A 21558-nucleotide genomic window follows, 5' to 3' on the forward strand; every position below is an offset into this window, starting at 1 on the left:
GTACAAATGTTGCAGACGAAGACAATAATACATGCAGCAGCCAATGGAAATGTTAACTTTTATTTAAAAATATATATTTTTTTATATATACAAATACTTTTATCCAGAAAATAAAAGGTAGTATTAACACGATAAAAAGGCTGCCTATGTTGAGTTCCCAAACAAACAGTCATCAAATTAATATGTCGCCAACTTTATCAACAATACACTCGACCTCCCGCGGCAACTAGCGTTGACGGAAGGCCTCCAGTCCCCGCGGACCATAGACAACAGGTGCAGGAGTGGGCCATTCGGCCCTTCGAGCCAGCACCGCCATTCAATGTGATCATGGTTGATCATCCCCAATCGGTACCCCGTTCCTGCCTTCTCCCCATATCCCCCGACTCCGCTATCTTTATTTGCTCTATCTAGCTCTCTCTTGAAAGTATCCAGAGAACCGCCCTCTGAGGCAGAGAATTCCACAGACTCACAACTCTCTGTGAGGACAAAGTGTTTCCTCGTCTCCGTACTAAAGTAAACTGAAGGGAAGCCTGCAAAGTAAAGGTGAAAATACGTGATGGTACGTGAAGCAGCGTGGTGTGAGGAAAGAGTTCATGGCACAACTTAGATTGTTGTTTTTGCCCGGGGCTATTTCATGGCTTGGGACTGGTTGGTAAATTGAGCATTTGGGAAAGGCTCACAGTACTAAACGTACACAGCAGCCCCTTTGTTACACCATCCCCACCATCACCCAACCTACCAAATGAATGCATCCATCCACATTCTTTACCTCTCCGACTCGACTCTCGGCTGCATTCTCAAACAGTGCAGTCATTTTACTCGCCTGCGGGATAATTATACGTTAGTCGTATTGTTTTGCAGCAGAAACCTGCAGGTTTGTATATCCTGCTTATTCTGTTTACTAGTCTATTTACCCTGAATGCAAACTTGCACCTACCAATATGATCAGGCAACTGAACTGTCCTCTCACCTACCAGAGAACAGTCCTGATCGACCTCATTGGAGGCCCTTGGACTATCTATATTCGGACTTTACTGGACTTTATCTTGAACTAAACGTTATTCCCTTTATCCTGTATCTGTGTACTGTGGACGGCTTGTAGCGCGCAACAAACAAGCTTTTCCTGTCCCTCGGTACAGGTGACAGTAATAAGTCAAACTAAACTAAAGTCAACTAAACAAAACTGAGCGTTTGGCGGCACTGGGCCTGTACTCGCTGGAGTTTAGAATTATGAGGATGGATCTCTGAAACTTACCGAATAGTGAAAGGCCTGGACAGGGTGGATGTGGAAAGGCTGGTTCCACTCGTGGGAGAGCCTAGGACCAGAGGGCACAGCCTCTGAATAAAAGGGTGTACCTTTAGAAAGGAGATGAGGAGGAATTTCTTTAGCCAGAGGGTAAAGGTTTAGTTTTAGTGTTAGAGATACAGCGGGAAAACAGGCCCTTCGGCCCACCGTGTCCGTGCCGACCAGCGATCCCCGCGCATTAACACTATCCTACACCCACTGGGGACAATTTTTACATTTACTGGGCCAATTAACCTAGAAACCTGCACGTCTTTGGAATGTGGGAGGAAACCGAAGATCGCAAAGAAAACCCACGCTGGTCACGGGGAGAACGTTCAAACTCCGTTCAGGCAGCACCCATAGTCGTGTTCGAACCCGGGTCTCTGCCGCTGCATTCGCTGTAAGGCAGCAACTCTACCGCTGCGCCACCGTGAACTAATTGTCACAGAAGGCTGTGGAAGCCAAGTCATTGGGTATATTAAAACGGAGATTGATTGGTTCTTGATTGGGAAGGGTGTCAAAGGTTTATGGGGAGAAGGCAGGAGAATGGGGCTGAGAGGGAAAGATAAATCAACCATGATTGAATGGCGGAGTAGACTTGATGGGCCTAATGGCCTCACTCTACCCCATTCATTGACTTGTGGTCTTCTCACAATTTTGTAACAACACGAGCTAAAGGTGATTATTAACACCGTAGGATTTTAACAACATTCCAGCTCACCTGATGTGACAAAATTGGTGCATCAACTAGTTGGAAAAGGCTAATGGGGACGCATGGAACTGCAGAGGCTGGAATCTTGAGCCAAAGACAGTGCTGGAGAAACTCTGCAGGTCAGGCAGCATCCGTGGAGGGAATGGACAGACGACATTTCGGGTTGAGACCCTTCTTCCGACCGGTGGGGTTAGGGCGAGAAAGTTAGAATAGAGAGATGAGGGCGGGACAAAGCCTGGTGTGTAGGGTTGCCAACTGTCCTGTATTAGCCGGGACATCCCGTATATTGGGCTAAATTGGTTTGCCCTGTATGGGACCGCCCTTGTCCCGTATTTGACTGCTACTCCTCGGGTTGAGGGGACTGTCGGGTCGGAGCGCCGCGTCCGGCCCCGCCTCACCCGTCCCGACGTAGTGCAGCCCATGGAATTCAGCAGCAGCAGCGCCTCGCCCGTGGCCCCATTGTTCGGTCGGCAGCCCGGCCAACTGTCCGACCTTCGGACCTTCGCTTACTACCGACACCACCACTACCCCTCCTTCTCACGGCCGATCATCGGTTCATGAGTTGGATGGGGTGCCGGACTTTGAGCGAAGGAATAGGTGTCGTTTTGGGTCACCTTCTTCAGTCTGAAGAAGGGTCTCGACCCTATTCCTTCGCTCCCAAGATGTTGCCTCACCCGCTAAGTTTCTCCAGCATTTTTGTCTACCTTCTGGAGCGAAGGAATGGGTGACGTATCGGGCAAATGCCAGCATGTGTGAAAGAAATTTAGAAGCAAAATAGTAGTGAACTAAATCTCTAGTCAATTTGTTTCATTGTGACATGGGTGAAGCCCTGGGTTTGTGCATTGTTCATTGTTCAGTGATTTGGACTGACTCCAGCTTTACTGTTGATGAATGAATGTCATTGATGCTGTGTGACTGCGACAGGAAAAGGCCCAGGAAATGGCACCTCATTCAGCGAAGGCAAAGATACCATTCAGTTTATTGGCCAATCGTAGATAGAGATAAGTGTGCAGCTGCCTCCCAGCGCCAGAGACCCCGGTTCGATACTGACCTCGGGGTGCTGTCTGTGTGGAGTTTGCACGTTGGTTTCATCCGCTTTCCTCCCACATCCCAAAGACGTGGGGGTTTGTAGGTTAACGGGCCCCTCTGTAAAATTGCCCCCCTAGTGTGTGGAGAGTGGATGAGAAAGTGGGATAACATAGAACTAGTGTGAACGGGGCATAGATTGAGTGGATGTGGAGAGGATGTTTCCATTAGTGGGAGAGTCTAGGACTAGAGGTTATAGCCTCAGAATTAAAGGGCGCTTGTTTTGGAAAGGAGGTAAGGAGGAACTTCTTTAGTCAGAGGGTAGTTATCGTTAACCTGTGGAATTCATTTCCACAGAGGGCTGTGGAGGCCAAGTCGGTGGATATTTTTAAGGCAGAGATAGACAAATTATGGATTAGAATATATGTCAATGGTAATGGGGGAGAAGGCAGGAAAATGGGAAGAGGAGGCAGAGATCAGCCATGATTGAATGGTGGTGTAGACTCGATGGGCCGAATGGCCTAATTCTACTCCGATAACTTGTGAATGGTTGATGGTTGGCGTGGACATGGTGGGACGAAGGACCTATTTCCATACTGTTAACCAGAATTTATTTTCTACACTTCACTGTTAATCTTAGCATCTGCATTCCTATGTTATGTGTTACGAGGGTTGCCAACTGCCCCGTATTTTGGGCTAAATTGGTTTGTCCCGTAGTGCAGCCCATGGAGTGCAGCAACAGCAGCAGCAGCACCTCGCCCGTGGCCCCGTCGGTCGGCAGCCCGGTCAGCTGTCCGACCTTCGCTTACCGCCGACCTCACCACCACCCCTCCTTCTCATGGCCGATCATCGGTTCATGAGTTGGACGTGCGCCAGACTTTGTGCGCGACGTCGCGCGGCCCGGCCCAAAACTCCTCAACTGGCCCGCCGGCTGGGCTTTGTGTGCAGTCCAGCACCCGGGCCAACTCATCATTCACCCTGACACGGCCAAGTCGGTCAACGAATTGCCGTCGGGGAATTTGTCCCGTATTTGACCTTTTCTCCCTTTATTTGGGAGTGAGAAAGTTGGCAACCCAAGGCGTTACACGTAATAGACGGGGAGGAAACGTTTCGTGTGTACGGGCAAAGTATGTTGATGAGATTTTCAAACAGTCGTTTCCTTTCTGCACTAGTTTGAGTTTTAATGCCAACTATCTTGAGGCTTTTGCGAGAGTGAGAGTGAGCGTGAACGGATTGTGAGCGTGTCGAAGGTTGACCAGATTTCAATTCATTTTACATCTTAAATGACGATCAGAGACGGGGGTTGATATGGGAGCCGGCCACTGTTCTGTTTGAAGGAGAGGTCTAGCGATCCTCTGTTCTGGACCACCCAGACCAGCAAGATTACCGTATCATTTTTAAATTTATGGCGCCGACGACATTAACATTTTAAACCACGGGAGAAACTAGTTTGCAAGAATTAGTGCCGGATAATTTAACTTTTTGTGTATGCACAGACAGGACCGACTTGTTTTAGGATTCACATGAACTGCAGTTCAACAAAACCACCCCCCAACACGATGACTTCATACATGACGGGGCAGATATTATTCAGAAAAATGCGTATCCTTGTATAGGAAATGTCAATATATATCTTAGAAACTGAATGGAACTGTCCTCACCAGCCAGTGTGCAGCCTTGCCTACCCGTCATTGGAGACTTGTAGACTAGACTTTAGAAATACGGGTTCTTAGGCCCACCAAGTCCCAGCCGACCAGCGATCAGCTCGAGGCAGGAAACATGTTCCCGATGTTGGGGGAGTCCAGATCCAGGGCCACAGTTTAAGCATGAGGGGTTGGCCATTTAGAACGGAGACGAAGAAACACTTTTTCACACAGAGAGTTGTGAGTCTGGAATTCTCTGCCTCAGAAGGCGGTGGAGGCCGGTTCTCCGGATACTTTCAAGAGAGAGCTAGATAGGGCTCTTAAAAATAGCGGAGTCAGGGGATATGGGGAGAAGGCAGGAACGGGGTACTGATTGTGGATGATCAGCCATGATCACATTGAATGGGCGGTGCTGGCTCGAAGGGTCGAATGGCCTACTCCTGCACCTATTGTCCATTGTCTATTGAAAACTTTATCTGTTATCAGTACACTGTGGGTGGCCTGGTTGTTGTCATTTATAGTCTGTTAAAATGTTAAGCTCACACTTCAAACACCGAGTTTCAGATCCAATGTACTGTTAACTCACATGTTTGGAAAACTTGGTAGTGCCGCCATTTTGCTGATTTACTTTTTAAAACATGATTCTGAACATACACTGGGGCCTTTATATCTGAAAGACTGCACACAATACTCTCATTTCGTTTTGGTTCGCAGGCAGGAAGTTGGTTAGTTTACACACTATGAGTGTTCCTTTCTCCTGCTCTCCGGAGATGCTGCCTGACCTGCTGAGTTACTCCAGGATTTTCAGATCGGATTCAGATTCAGATTCAACTTTAATTGTCATTGTCAGTGTACAGTACATCCTAGAGTCTTTTCGTACACGTGACAGTGATGAGCTGAATTAAACTAGCAGCTGAGTTGGGGAACGAGGAGGTGGCGATCTCTCGCGTGCCGCTGACGTGAAAGACTCGCTCGTTAAGGGCAGCACGTTGGCGCAGCGTTGGAGCTGGAATATTGTGTACATAATAAGATGAGTTGAGTAAAGGAGCAAGAGGCCCTTCTGCAGTTGTACAGGGCCCTAGTGAGACCACACCTGGACTATTTTGTGCAGTTTTGGTCTCCCAATTTGAGGGAGGACATTCTTGCTATTGAGGGAGTGCAGCGTAGGTTTACGAGGTTAATTCCCGGGATGGCGGGACTGTCATATTGTGAAATAAATTTAGAAGGATCAGAGGGGGATCTTATTGAAACATATAAGATTGTTCAGGGATTGGACACGCTAGAGGCAGGAAACATGTTCCCAATGTCGGGAGATTCCAGAACCAGGGGCCACGGTTTAAGAATAAGGGGTAAGCCATTCGAACGGAGATGAGGGAAAACATTTTTACCTAGAGAGTTGTGAATCTGTGGAATTCTGTGGAAATCTGTGGAATTCCCTACCTCAGAGGGCGGTGGAGGCCGGTTCTCTGGATACTTTCAAGAGAAAGCTAGATAGGGCTCTGAAAGATAGCAGTCAGGGGATATGGGGAGAAGGCAGGAACGGGGTACTGATTGTGGATGATCAGCCGTGATCACAGTGAATGGCGGTGCTGGCTTGAAGGGCCGAATGGCCTACTCCTGCACCGATTGTCTATTGTCTAAAGTACGTTATCTTCACTCCTTTGCAGTTGCATTTCTGCCTGCTCCTTCCCCCAACCTCCACTGCCTTTCATTTCATTTCATTTCTCGAGGATCGCTGTGGATTGTCAGGCAGGTGGCAAGCCAGTCGATCGATGGCTCATCAGCCAATTTTGATGACCATTTTCACGAAGCTTTGTATATCTCCCCCCCCTACCCTCATTATAAATATCCACCAGTTACCGTCCTGTACAACTGACCGAGCGTTGCAGGCGGCGACTGAAGCAAGGAGATGGCGTCGTGTGCAATTAACTATCTGGTTACTACAGAGGGCTGGGTGATTCCATCATTGTTAACCTCCGTCACATCGCTTCGTTGCGGGCCACTGCACGCCTGTGTCCATCCTCAGGAGTCACCGCACAATTATTCTCCCCGCCCGGCCTGTCGTTCTCTTCAGCCTTCGTGGAAACTCACGCCTCATTGTGTTGCCGGGCGATACAAGAGAGAAGCCAAGAGAAGCTGAGGCCACACACACACACACACAAACAACATTGCCCACTCCACATTCCCCCGCCCACACCCCCCCACCCACCCTCGCTTCACGTGAGACTGAACGGGTTCATGCGGCCTTTGAAAGATTTCAAACTACCATGGAAACCTGCTGAAGTGTGGAAACCAGCGCAGAGCCAACACTTCGACCGGATTCCAAATCGGCCCCTGCTCTCGATTATTTTTACAAGTCCACAGTTAAAGGCCACACTTAAAGTGTGTAAACTAAACGATTCCCTGCCCCACCCCCCCCACACCCTCCCCCCCCGAAACAAAATAAAATCAGAGGATTGGCGCAGCCCGTCACATACAAAGGCCACAGTGTATTTTCAGAATCGGGCATGAAAGTAAATTGGCAAAATGGTGACACTTCCAAGTTTTCACAAACATAACATTGGATCTGAGACCTGGTGCATGATATGTGAGCGTAGCAGTATCAGGTTCGGTTTCGTTCAAGCTAAGTTACAAACTTTAGTTTAGCTTGCAGGTACAGCACGGCGACAGGCCCTTCGGCCCACCGAGTCCATGCCGACCATCGATCACCTGTTCACACTAGTTCTAAGCCATGTAGAACGGAGACGAGAAAACACTTTTTCACACAGAGAGTTGTGAGTCTGTGGAATTCTCTGCCCCAGAGGGCGGTGGAGGCCGGTTCTCTGGATACTTTCAAGAGAGAGCTAGATAGGGCTCTTGAAGATAACGGAGTCAGGGGATATGGGGAGAAGGCAGGAACGGGGTACTGATTAGGAATGATTAGCCATGATCACATTGAATGGCGGTGCTGGCTCGAAGGGCCGAATGGCCAACTCCTGCACCTATTGCCTATTGTCTATATCCTACACACACTAGGGACAATTTACAGAAGCCAACAAACCTACAAACCTGTATGTCTTTGGAGTGTGGGAGAAATCCGGAGCACCCGGAGAAACTGACACAAGTCACTGGGAGAACCTACAAACTCCGTACAGACAGCACTCGTAGTCAGGGTTGAACCTGAGTCCCTGGCGCTGTGAGGCAGCAGCTCCACCCGCTGTGCCGCCCTCAGTGCTAAACCGTTCTTTGTTCTATAATATTGTCAACAGCTATTGCCGGAGCTAAAGAGTTTGAAACATGATGATGGATAAATGGATGCGGGAATTCCCAAACTAGTCTGAAGAAACGTCACCCATTCCTTCTATCCAGAGATGCTGCCTGACCCGCTGAGTTACTCCAGCACTCTGTGAAACGTCACCTATCCATGTTTTCCACAGATGCTGCCTGACCCGCTGAGTTACTCCAGCATTTTGTGTCTGTATCTGCCCAAACTATAACCTCGGGAGATGACAATGTGCTAGGCGTGCTGCAGATGAGGATTTGTGGATCTGAGGCAAGAACAAATCAGGCCGGCAACAGACGACCAAGCAGTGGAGCCCACAATGGTCCATTGTTGGCTGGGATGAGGTGATAATGAGAAGGATTTAGGGATGCAAACAGTGGAATTGATACGATGTCTTGGGTCGGAGAGAGGGGGAGAGAGAGGGAATACAGGGGCAGTTTAGTTTATTGCCACGTGTACCGAGGTACAGTGAAGCTTTCCTTGCACACTATCCAGTCAACGGTAATACTACACATGATTACAATTGAGCATCCACAGATAAAGGGAATAACGTTTAGTGCAAGGTAAAGCCAGCAATGTCTGATCCAAGATAGTCCGAGGGTCTTCAATGAGGTAGATGATCGCTCAGAACTGCTCTCTAGTTGTTAGGATGGCGCAGTTGCCTGATAACAACAGGGAAGAAACTGGAGGTGTGTGTCATTTTCACACTTCTGTACCCTTTGCCTGATGGGAGAGAGGAGAAGAGGGAGTGACCGGGGTGAGACTGGTCCTTGATGATGCTGCTGGCCTTGCCGAGGCAGCGTGAGGTGTAAATGGAGTCAATGGAAGGGAGGTTGGTTTGTGTGATGGTCTGGGCTGCGTCCACAATTCACTGCAATTTCTTGATGTCTTAGATGGAGCTGTTCCCAAACCATCCCAATAAAATGCTATCCCGATAAAATCCAGGGTTGACGCGGTTCAATTTCGTAAATTCCAGGTGCAGAATTAGGCCATTCGGCCCTTCAAGTCTACTCCGCTATGGCTGATCTACCTCTCCCTCCTAACCCCATTCTCATGCCTTTTCCCCATAACCACTGACACTCATACTAATCAAGAATCTACCAATCTTTGCCTTAAAAATATCCAATGACTTGGCCTCCACAGCCCTCTGTGGTGATGAATTCCACATTCACCACCCTCCCTCTCTCTCCCTTTCCCACCAGAGGAGAAACGGAGGCACTTCGTGAAAAATTACTACTCCGTTAATACTTAGTACTCTGTGAATACTTAATACTCTGTGAATACTTAGTACTCCCTGAATACTTAGTACTCTGTGAATACTTAGTACTCCGTGAATACTTAATACTCCGTGAATACTTAGTACTCCGTGAATACTTAGTACTCCGTGAATACTTAGGTCTAACGCTGGGAGATTAAACAAAGAAAAGTGCTGGTAACACAATAGGACAGTCGATAAACCATTAACCTTTCTGACTGGAAGTCTGAAGGAGGGTCTCGACCCGAAATGTCACCCATTCCTTCTCCAGAGATGCTGCCTGTCCCGCTGAGCAACTCCAGCATTTTGTGTCTGCCTTTGATTTAAACCAGCATCTGCAGTTCTTTCCTACACAACAGAATAAGTCCATAATATGATGACTGTTCTTCACAGAGCTGCTGTTTCATCTTGTCAGCTATTCCTCAGCCAGACATCTTTGCCCAGTCACTCCGCTACAACCACAGTGTTCACGTTGATCGATTGATTGATTGGTTGAAGATGGAGCATGGAAACAGGTCCTTCGGCCATCGAGTCCACGCCGACCAGCGATCACACTAGTTCTACCTTATCCCACTTTCTCACCCACTCCCTACACTAGGGGGCAATCTATAGAGGGCCGATTAGCCTACAGGCCCGCACGCCTTTGGGATGTAAGGAGTGTGTAGGGAGTGGATGAGAAAGTGGGATAACATGGAACCAGTGCGAAAGGTGGGATCGCTGGTCAGCATGGACTCGGTGGGCCGAAGGGCCTGTTTCCATGCTGTGACCGCAAACTAAAAAAAATGTTTGAACAAAACAAATAGTCGGCTTTGGAAGCTGTCACTGACATGGATGCATCTAATGATACGGCCCAGTTGTTCCATTACGATGCTTCGAATGTTGTTTTGTATCAGTAAACTGGGTAATTATTTTTACTGGTGTTGCAAGAATTAATTAAGAAACACTTCCCAATTATCTTCGGATGCTCAAATTTACACTAGTTTGCTGTAGATCTGATTATTCCCTCAATTGACCATGCTAATCTACTCTTAATATATGCAAGATTCTGCTGGGGTTTACAAAATATCTGGAGATGGACACAAAATGCTGGAGTAACTCAGCGGTTCAGGCAGCATCTCTGGGGAACATGGATAGGTGACATTTCACAGGGTGCTGGAGTACCTCAGCGGGTCAGGCAGCATCTGTGGAGAATATGGATAGTTGACATTTCGTGTCGAGACCCTTCTTCAGACAAAATATCTAGTCATTATGACCCCAGCAACACACACTAAGTGGGCACCAGAGAATGGAATTGATGTAATTTATCCACATTATAAATAATGAGACGTGGCTGAAGGGCTTCACATTGTAACCACTTGGACACAAGGTGTAAAATTTCACCCAAATCTCGGAGGAAACCAGAAGAAATCTGCTTGAATTCCATCAGTGAATGTTCTGGAGAGAATATTTGTCATGCCCTTTCTCGATTAGAACGCAGAGCCTGTTGGATATCTTTCACACAAGCCTCATTATATTTCCCCTTGTGTTTGCCACCTCCAGACGCCTCTGCAGACACATGGTAAATATAATCCAGAGTCGGAGCTCATTTCATCGCCTCTGATGAAGACAAATGACTTCCAGTGCACGAACTGAACCTTGTCACAAGCCATTTGCACTGAGTGCCGCACGTGGGCTTTGCTACATCTGTGGGGAATAAGATGGAAATCACAAGTCCACTTAGTGCAGGACATGCCGAGCTTGCTCTTCAGAACTGCTCGCACTGATTTTGGGAAGGATCTTGGTCCACAACTCCTCCCATTCCGTCTCTCCAGCGGTGCTGCCTGTCCCGCTGAGTTGCCCCAGCATTTTGTGTCTATCTTTAGTGGAAAGTAGGAATGGGGTACTGATAGATGGTCATATTGAATGTCGGTGCTGGCTCAAAGGGCTGAATGTCCTACTCCTGCACCTATTGTCTATGTTTCTATGATTCAAAGAAAATATATTGCAGGAGGAAGTTTACAGGACAGCAGTGGCAAGCTGCTTACAAAATCCTGCATGGATTAAATTAAATGGTATTAATAGAAAAAAGGTAAAGACAAAGAAAATCAACAGAAAACTTGACCTTCATCCCAGAAGTGAGATAAAAAGTGTAGATCAAACGGTATTGCTGATTTCTGTTTAAGAAGGAACTGCAGATGCTGTTTTCACGGTGGGCGGCGCGACTCTCGTCAGCAGCGGCCTCTGGAGTCCGTCTACGTTTTTATTATTTTATGTCTATGTTTTTATGTAGTTTTTGTTATTTTTTGTTGGGGTATGTGTGTGGGGGCGGGGGGTGGGGGTGGGGTGGGAGGGAGGGGGTAACTTTTAAATCTCTCCCTGCACGGGAGACCCAACCTTTTCTTTGTCGGGTCTCCGTTGTCGTTGGGGCTGCAACGAGGAGCGGCCTCCAACAGGAAGACCGGGGGCTGTGGTGCCGACTACTCACCTCACCGTCGCGGAGCTGGCCGAGTCCAGAGCGGGTGGAGCGGTGGTGGAGCGCTGCCGCGGCCCGACCTCCGGTGATTCGGAGGCTGCAACTGCGGGTCTGGCGGACGGCGGCACCGGGAGCCCGCGGGTCCCTGGAGGGAGACCGCTTTTCAGGGCTCCCGCAACGGCGACTTCTCCCGCCCGAGTTGCGGGGTTGAAGAGCTCCTGGAGCGGGGCCTTACACCATCGTCCCGCGTGGTTTGGAATGGCCGCGGGACTCTGCGAGCGCACGCCGGGGGCTCTAACATCAAGAACCCGGTGCACGGCCTTGCATCACCCGGCGTGGCTTTAATGGCCGCGGGACAATTCGCCATCACCCGCCGGGGGCTTTGACTTTGACTCTGACATCGGGGGGGAGAGTGCAGTGGAGAGATAAGTTTTTTTGGCCTTCCATCACAGCAATGTGATGGATGTTTATGTAAATTATGTTGTGTCTTGGGTCTATTTGTTTGTAATGTATGGCTGCAGAAACGTCATTTCGTTTGGACCTCAAGGGGTCCAAATGACAATAAATTGTATCGTATCGTATCGTAAAATCGAAGGTACACAAAAAAGCTGGAGAAGCTCAGCGGGTGCAGCAGCATCTATGGAGCGAAGGAAATAGGCAACGTTTCGGGCCGAAACCCTTCTTCAGACTGATGGGGGGTGGGGGGGGCGGGGAGAAGAAAGGAAAAAGGAGGAGGAGCCTGAAGGCTGGGGGATGGGAGGAGAGAGCAGGAGGGCTGAGGAAGGGGAGGAGACAGCAAGGACTAACACAATTGGGAGAATTCAATGTTCAACAAAATTGGGAGAATTTTGCTGATTTGATCCGTGTCTGGTTTTGCTGTGATGACCTGATCCGCAATGCATGTCAGGTTTTCCACACCACCACCCTAAAAAGGCAGCCACGATGCTTTTTAGTTTTTAATTTATGATTCGGAGCCAACAGTACTCATCTTGATGGTCTCTATCCATACAGATTAAAGTACTTGTTATGATATATAATGACGCTGTACAACTTTGCACAAACAGTAAGAAGCAAAGAGAAAATATAATAATATCTGATGTTTAAGAAAGAACTGCAGATGCTGGAAAATCGAAGGTAGACAAAAATGCTGGAGAAACTCAGCGGGGGAGGCAGCATGTGTGGAGAACATGGATAGGTGACGTTTCACAGAGTGCTGGAGTAACTCAGTGGGTCAGGCAGCATCTGTGGAGAACATGGATAGGTGACGTTTCACAGAGTGCTGGAGTAACTCAGCGGGTCAGGCAGCATCTGTGGAGAACATGGATAGGTGACGTTTCACAGAGTGCTGGAGTAACTCAGCGGGTCAGGCAGCATCTGTGGAGAACATGGATAGGTGATGTTTCAGGATGGGACACTTCTCCAGTCTGAAGAAATGTGGGGGGAAAAATCAGTGGTTGCTTTAGGCCCCTTGTGTGCAATGGGCAATAAAGCAATTCTTACTGTTCTGGCTTTTATTCATTTTTAAAATAATTGATATTCTTTCTGATCCTCCAGTGTGTTTGTGTGTGACAGGTTGGACTTTTGCAGAATAAAAATCAAAATAGATCACTTCAAATTTAATTCTGCTAACATTCTCGTTCAATATCTCGAGGAGTAAATGGTGTTGAATTGTGAAGTGGGCAGGAACGAATGTCCTTTGGGAGTAAGGGGTATTGATTCACGCTGAACAAATGGCCAGGCGCGCATCTTTAAACCCTGGAGATCAATCTGTTTTGTTTTAGTTTAGTTTATTGTCACGTGTACCGAGGTACAGTGAAAAGCGTTCGTTGCGTGCTATCCAGACAGCGGAAAGCAACACATGATTGTCCAGATGGAGCACCAAGGCAAATTCCTTGTATGTGAATACTTGGCCAATTAACTTATTCATTCATTCAAATTGAGCCATTTACAGTGTGCAGTTACATGATAAGGAAATAACATTTATTGCAAGGTTAAGCCAGTAAAGTCCGATCAAGGATAGTCCGAGTGTTTAAGGCCTGACAAAGGTAGACAAAAAGCTGGAGAATCTCAGCAGGTGAGGCAGTATCTATGGAGCGAAGGAATAGTCGATGCTTTGGGTCGAGACCCTTTTTCATTGGTGTCCGATGAGGCAGATAGTAGTTCAGCACTGCTCTCTGGTTGTGGTAGGATGGTTCAGGTGCCTGATAACAGCTGGGAAGAAACTGTCCCCAAATCTGGAGGTATGCGTTTTCGCACTTCCGTACGTCTTGCCCGATGGGAGAGGGGAGAAGGGGGAGTGGCCAGGATGCGACTGGTCCTTGATTATGCTGCTGACCTTGCCGAGGCAGCGTGAGGTGTAAATGGAGTCAATGGAAGGGAGGTTTGGTATCTGGTGTCTGATGTAGGTATCTGAAAAAGATGGTGGCGGGAAGATTCTGCATGGATTATTAGTATTAAATTTGATCGTTTGTTGAATGTTTAGTTTAGAGATGCAGGGCGGAATCAGGCCCTTCGGCCCACCGAGTCCGTGCTGACCAGCGATCGCCCCCCGTACACCAGCACTATCCTACACACACTAGGGACAATTTCCAATTCTCCGACTCGTTCTATCGTCTCCGCCAACATTCTATCTTTGTCCCATCCCCTCTCCCCCCGACATCAGTCTGAAGAAGGGTCTCGACCCGAAATGTCGCCCATTCCTTCTCTCTATAGATGCTGCCTCACCCGCTGAGTTCCTCCAGCATTTTATATTTAGCTCCAGATTCCAGCATCTGCAGTTCCTGGTGTCATTAGAAATTGGGTTTAGGTTCATTGTTGTCACGTGTTCCGAGGTACCTTGAAAAGCCTTGTACGTGGTTCGATATCCAATCGGGCTGGTGTGGGGTCCTGACGATGCTCATTTAGAAGAATGAGAGGAGAACCCTCACTGAAACGTGAATAGTGAATACAGAACAGTGAAAGCCTTGGATAGAGTGGATGTGGAGAGGATGTTCCAACCAAGGATCCTATAGTGAAGCAAGAGAGACCATTCCTTCTAAATGCAATGGGCTGACGTGTGGTACGCAACGGACCGGAACGTGGGCCTTTTTTTCATCCATTTTAGTAACCCGACCCGACTCACAGTGTAATCAACTTTGCGGGGGAACAGTTTGTGTTAATAAATTATAATTCTGAAAATGAGGAGGAGACTTTTACCAAATAACTTTTATTTTTACGAGGATGTTTCCGTAACCGGCTTCCGTCTCCGCACTAGTTATCTTTGGGATCTTTGCGGAGACGGAAGCCGGTTACGGAAATGTGGCCGAAAATTACCCATGAATCTGCCCACGACCGTACTACGTCTTTTTCGTCGAGTGATCTATCTTGCTTGCTATAGGATCTTTGGTCTCCACTAGTGGGAGAGTCTAGGACCAGAGGTCACAGCCTCAGAATTAAAGGATGCTCTTTTAGGAAGGAGGTGAAGAGGAATGTCTTTACTCAGAGCGTGATGATTGTCAGCGTTTTATTTCAATAATTGCTTGAATTGTTTGAAAGGAGACAGTCAGACCGACCTTGGAACTCTCAACATCTCGCACCGCATGTTTGTACAGCAGTGTTGCTAATTGGTCTTATTCACTCTCACTCCTTTTCGCGAGCGGGGAACAGAAGTCAATAGACAATAGGTGTAGGCCATTTGGCCCTTCGAGCTAGCACCGCCATTCACTGTGATCATGGCTGATCATCGCCAAATCAGTACCCTGTTCCTGCCTTCTCCCCATATCCCCTGACTCCGCTATCTTTAAGAGACCCTCTCATCCTTCTAAATTCCATAGTATATAAGCCCAGCCGCTGCATTCTCTCAGCGTGCGACAGTCCCGCCATCCCGGGAATTAAACTGGTGAACCTGCTACACTGCGCTCCCTCAATAGCAAGAATGCAAAAATAGCAAAAAGCAACATTCGGGAACATGAGAAATAAAAAAGAGATTCCTTTGTTAGGAAGCCAGTCCATTGTAGTAAACAATACACCACGCACTGCCGCACAAGCACAGCCCAATGTCGACCGCTGTGCAAAATGCAGATGCCGTTACAAGTTTCAGTAACAATATTATTTTCTCCTGAATATTCCATTCCCACTTTAGATTCACTGGTGCAAAGCTGCCGTTTTTTTTTTTTTGCATCATCTGTGCTTTGTGCCATCAGCATTGTTTCAGATACTGCTGAACAAACACGGCAGAGGATCCCGAACATCTCAATTTGCTGGCTCCAGCATATAAGCTGATCCCGCTGACCAGACAGAGGCTCTTGTCGATTTACATCTCGTGGTGGCACTAATTGATTTGTTTAGGCAACAAACACTTTTGGCAGGAGATTTTCCACAGGCCACCATCCAGAGTTAATTAGACTGGGCGCGCGTTAATATTCATACTTTGCCTCTCCGCATCCTTGGTACTCAGCTCATCAATATCGACACAATTATAGAAACATAGAAACATAGATATTAGGTGCAGGAGTAGGCCATTCGGCCCTTCGAGCCTGCACCGCCATTCAATATGATCATGGCTGATCATCCAACTCAGTATCCCGTACCTGCCTTCTCTCCATACCCTCTGATCCCCTTAGCCACAAGGGCCACATCTAACTCCCTCTTAAATATAGCCAATGAACTGGCCTCGACTACCCTCTGTGGCAGAGAGTTCCAGAGATTCACCACTCTCTGTGTGAAAAAAGTTCTTGGCTCATCTCGGTTTTAAAGGATTTCCCCCTTATCCTTAAGCTGTGACCCCTTGTCCTGGACTTCCCCAACATCGGGAGCAATCTTCCTGCATCTAGCCTGTCCAACCCCTTAAGAATTTTGTAAATTATCACCCTCACCCGCTCACATCTTGCAGGATAAAAGGATATATTATTGAAACATATAAGGTTATTAACGGTTTGGACATGCTAGAGGCAGGAAACATGTTCCCGATTATGGGGGAGTCCTGAACCAGGGGCCACAGTTTAAGAATAAGGGGTAAGCCATTTATAATGGAGACGAGGAAACGCTTTTTCACACAGATAGTTGTGAGTCTGTGGAATTCTCCGCCTCAGAGGGCGGTGGAGGCCGGTTCTCTGGATACTTTCAAGAGAGAGCTAGATAGGGCTCTTAAAGATAGCGGAGTCAGGGGATATGGGGAGAAGGCAGGAACGGGGTACTGATTGGGGATGATCAGCCATGATCACATTGAATGGCGGTGCTGGCTTGAAGGGCTGAATGGCCTACTCCTGCACCTATTGCCTATTGTCAAACTAAACTAAATTCAGTAGTTATTCTTCTTCATGTGGTCCTGTCTCGCTGATTTGCAACAGCCTCTGTCTGCCCCAGGGCATGTTTAACGTTGAATTTTAAAGTCCATTTTAAACCCCTTTCTCTGCCTTTGACCCCGTCTACCCTCCCGAACAATTTGTGCCTCGGGTTTCCTTAACCTTTGCCCATTGAAGTGCTGATTTATGTGCCGCGAACCTCGGCTTGTATTCGACGTAAATCAAAACATTCTGTGGCTGAAACCGCAAAAACATTTGTTTCCAGAGAAGTCGGGGAGAAACATTTCCACACTTCCATCACCGTTAGTTTAGTTTTAGAGATACAGCACGGAAACAAGCGAGAATCGGGCCTCCCGAGTCTGCGCCGACCAGCGATCCCCGCACACGAAGGCCCTGTCCCACTCTACGAGTTCATCCAAGAGCTCTCCCGAGTTTAAAAAAAAATCAAACTGTTGGTAAGCACGTAGAATGTACATAGCGGGTACGTCGGAGTTCGGGACGTCTCTTAGCTGCTCGTAACGCTAACGGCAGCTACTCGGGAAACGCAGTGCCCCGAGTACCTACGAGCGGCTATTACCGTAATTCTCTGAGTTCGAATCAAAGGAAACTCTTGAATTACCTCGTACAGTGGGACAGCCCCATAACGCTATCCTACATACACATTAGGGACAATTTACAAGTCCACACGTCTTTGGAGAGTGGGAGGAAACTCCGTCCATACAGCACCTGTAGTCAGGATCGAACCAGGGTCTGTGGCGCTGTGAGGCGGCAACTCTACCGCTGCGCCACCGTGCCGCCCATCGATGAGTGATGTTTCAGTACAGGACCCTTCTTCAGCGACTCTACTGCTGCGCCACCGGGCCGCCCCTGTATCTCTAATCTAAACTAAATATGCAAAACAAAGCGCTTCACTGTACCTCGATACACGTGACAATAATTAGGCTGAAGTTAAGCTGCTGTGATCACCAATTTGCAATTTGTGTTGCATCTTTGCAGACTTGCATTTTGCATTGCATTCCAGAACCAGGGGTCACAGTCTTAGAATAATGGGAAGGCCATTTAAGACTGAGGTGAGAAAAAAACGTTTTCACCCAGAGAGTTGTGAATTTGTGGAATTCCCTGCCACAGAAGGCTGTGGAGGCCAAATCACTGGATGGATTTAAGAGCGAGTTAGATAGAGCTCTAGGGGCTAGTGGAATCAAGGGATATGGGGAGAAGGCAGGCACGGGTTATTGATCAGCCATGATCACAATGAATGGCGGTGCTGGCTCGAAGGGCCGAATGACCTCCTCCTGCACCTATTGTCTATGTTTCTATGTTTGCAGATTTGCATTTTACGTCGCATCTTTGCAACTTCTGTTTGGTACCTGATGTTGATCTTGTTTCTCTTCTGACCCGCAGAGACCCTGATGGATTCAAGATGGGCGACAGCAGAGCTGGGGTGGACCGCATACCCAGAGACAGGGGTGAGGACAACTTGTTCGATGTACTGAAGATAGACAAAAAATGCTGGACTGACTCAGCGGGACAGGCAGCACCTCTGGAGAAAAAGGAATGGGTGACATGTATCGGGTCGAGACCCTTCTTCAGACTGGAGAACGGTCTTGACCCGAAACTTCACCCAATATCTTCTGAGGGTGGTGAATTTGTGAAATTCATCGCCAAAGATGTCTGCGGAGGCCAAGTCAATGGTTATTCTTAAGGCGGAGGTTGCCAGATTCTTGATTAGTGCGGGTGTCAGGGGTTATGGGGAGAAGGCAGGAGAATGGGGTTGAGAAGGAAAGATAGATCAGCCATAATTGAAAGGTGGAGTAGACTTGATTGGCCGAATGGCTTTATTCTGCTCCTAGAACTTATGTCCTTATGAACTTATGGATTTAATTTCTTGAATTGTTGCAAGCCACGTACATTGTTAAAACATTAGAAAAAGTGCTACATATTTCAGCCGGCTTCATGGGACACGTTACATAACATCTTTTCTTTGCCAGAATAATATTTGTGCAGTTGTGAAGCTTCCGCTTCAAAGAAAATATTTCATTAATATATATTTATTATAAACATTGTGGACAGATTTCACCGCTGCGTATCAAGTCTACTTCGCCCCTTAGTTCTCATTTGAAGCAGTTTCAAATTTTGCGTTCAATAGATGTTTATCAGAACACAAATTGTAACTGGGGTGTGGCACGGTGGTGCAGCGGTAGAGTTGCTGCCTTACAGCGCCAGGGACCCTGGTTCGATCCTGGCTGTGGGTGCTGTCTGTACGGAGTTTGTACGTTCTACCAGTGACCTGCGTGGGTTTTCTCCGGGTGCTCCAGTTTCCTCCCACACTCCAAAGACGTACCGGTGTGTAGATTTAAGAAGGAATTGCAGATGCTGGAAAATCGAAGGTGGACAAAAATGCTGGAGAAACTCAGCGGGTGAGGCAGCATCTATGGAGCGAAGGAAATAGGCAACATTGCCATTTCCTTCGCTCCATAGATGCTGCCTCGCCCTCTGAGTTTCATCAGCATTTTTGTCTACCAGGTGTGTAGGGTAATTGGATTCTGTGAAATTGTAAAAGTCGTCCCTAGTGTGTGTAGGGTAGTGTTAGTGTGATAGACGTTGACTCGGTGGGTCGAGGGGGCCTGTTTCCACGCTGTATCTCTAAACTTAACTAAACTAAACTCAGCGTGTCGGGCAGCATCTGTGGAGGGAATGGGCCGACAACATTCCAGGTCAGGGCAGTCTTTGGTCTCATCACGATTCCAGCAACAGCAATGTCTTGTGTCTTCAGTGGACAGTTCCTGGTTTAAAAAGGGCTCTGCTTATATAAAGGTCACGCATGGGAATTGATGGCTGAGATTACGATGCGAGGGGTGGCCAATGATAGGGTATATCTTCCTGTAAATTTTATTGGTAAATTAGGTGGCAACTCTTCCGTTCGTTATCTGTTACAAACTGGCGTGTGGTTGCCAAGTATTCATATAAGATCCACCACATCCACTAATTAAATCTTACGAGGTGTTTATCGTAATTCCCAAATCTAAAATAGAGTGTTTGGTGGAAAAATGGCCCATTTAGTTCAGTTTTAAGTGTTTTTAGTAGTGTTACATGACATGGCATTCCCCCTTCTGTATCTCCGATGAGCTTGGCCAAGGACTATATTATCACTGAAGGTAGACACAAAAAGCTGGTTCTAACTCAGCGGGTCAGGTAGCATCTCTGGAGAGAAGGAACGGGTGACGTTTCGGGTCGAGACCCTTCTTAGACAATATACAATAGGTACAGGAATAGGCCATTCGGCCCTTCTAGCCAGCACCACCATTCAATGTGATCATGGTTGATCACCCCCAATCAGTACCCCGTTCCTGCCTTCTCCCCATATCCCCTGACTCCACTATCTTTAAGAGCCCTACCTAGCTCTCTCTTGAAAGTATCTAAAGAACCGGCCTCCACTGCCATCTGAGGCAGAGAATTCCACAGACTCACAACTCTCTGTGTGAAAAAGTGTTTCCTCATCTCCGTTCTAAATGGCTTACCCCTTATTCCTAAACTGTGCGGCCCCTGGTTCTGGACTCCCCCAACATCGGGAACATGTTTCCTGCCTCTAGCGTGTCCAAACCCGTAATAATCTTATATGTTTCAATAAGATCACCTCTCATCCTTCTAAACTCCTGAGTATACAAGCCGAGCCGCTCCATTCTCTCAGCATATGGCAGTCCCGCCATCCTGGGAATTAACCTTGTAATTCACTTCTTCAGACTGCTTCCTCTCCTAGTTTGAAGAAGGGTCTCGACCTGAAACGCCACCTATTCCTTTTCTCCTGAGATGCTGCCTGTCCCGCTGAGTTATTCCAGAATTGGCTTGAGGTGGATTGAAAGATACAACATGGAAACAGGCCCTTCGGCCCACCGAGTATTTCATTATCGTCTATCGTCTATCCCAGTTTAATTTTGTTTAGAGGAACACTACGAACTACACAGAGACCACACTCATATGATAATCATTCAACATCGAACACCACAGCACAGGAACAGGCCCTTTGGCCCGCAATATCTATGCCGAACATGATGCCAAGACCATCGCCACACCATCCATATCCCTCTATTCCTTACATATTCATGTGCCCATCCAATCTGCTTCCACCACCACCCCTGGCAGCGCGTTCCACCCTCTGAATAAAAAACTGGCCCCTCTCATCTTTTAACTTTCAAACTGGAAGAGTGGGCTGAAAGATGGCAGATGGAGTTTAATGCTGATAAGTGTGAGGTGCTACATCTTGGCAGGACAAATCAAAATAGAACGTACATGTAAATGGTAGCGAATTGTGGAATGCAGTTGAACAGAGGGATCTGGGAATAACTGTGCACAGTTCCCTGAAAGTGGAATCTCATGTAGATAGGGTGGTAAAGAAAGCTTTTGGTGTGCTGGCCTTTATAAATCAGAGCATTGAGTATAGAAGTTGGGATTTAATGTTAAAATTGCACAAGGCATTGGTGAGATCAATTCTGGAGTATGGTGTGCAGTTTTGGTCGCCAAATTATAGGAAGGATGTCAACAAATAGAGAGAGTACAGAGGAGATTTAATAGAATGTTGCCTGGGTTTCAGCAAGTAAGTTACAGAGAAAGGTTGAACAAGTTAGGGCTTTATTCTTTGGAGCG

General features: G+C 47.5%; 1 protein-coding gene across 6 annotated transcripts in view; it reads left to right on the plus strand.

The window, feature by feature from the left end:
- Nucleotides 1-21558, plus strand: part of ephb3 (EPH receptor B3) — a 112377-nt gene that overhangs the window by 21043 nt on the left and 69776 nt on the right. For all 6 annotated transcript variants that reach the window (XM_033031301.1, XM_033031297.1, XM_033031298.1 and 3 more), the window contains exon 2: nucleotides 18319-18383. In XM_033031301.1, coding sequence (XP_032887192.1) covers nucleotides 18319-18383 — 65 coding nt within the window. The remainder of the gene's footprint in view (nucleotides 1-18318; nucleotides 18384-21558) is intronic.

This window comes from Amblyraja radiata, chromosome 13 (assembly GCF_010909765.2).
Source record: "Amblyraja radiata isolate CabotCenter1 chromosome 13, sAmbRad1.1.pri, whole genome shotgun sequence".
Classification (NCBI taxonomy): Eukaryota; Metazoa; Chordata; class Chondrichthyes; order Rajiformes; family Rajidae; genus Amblyraja; species Amblyraja radiata.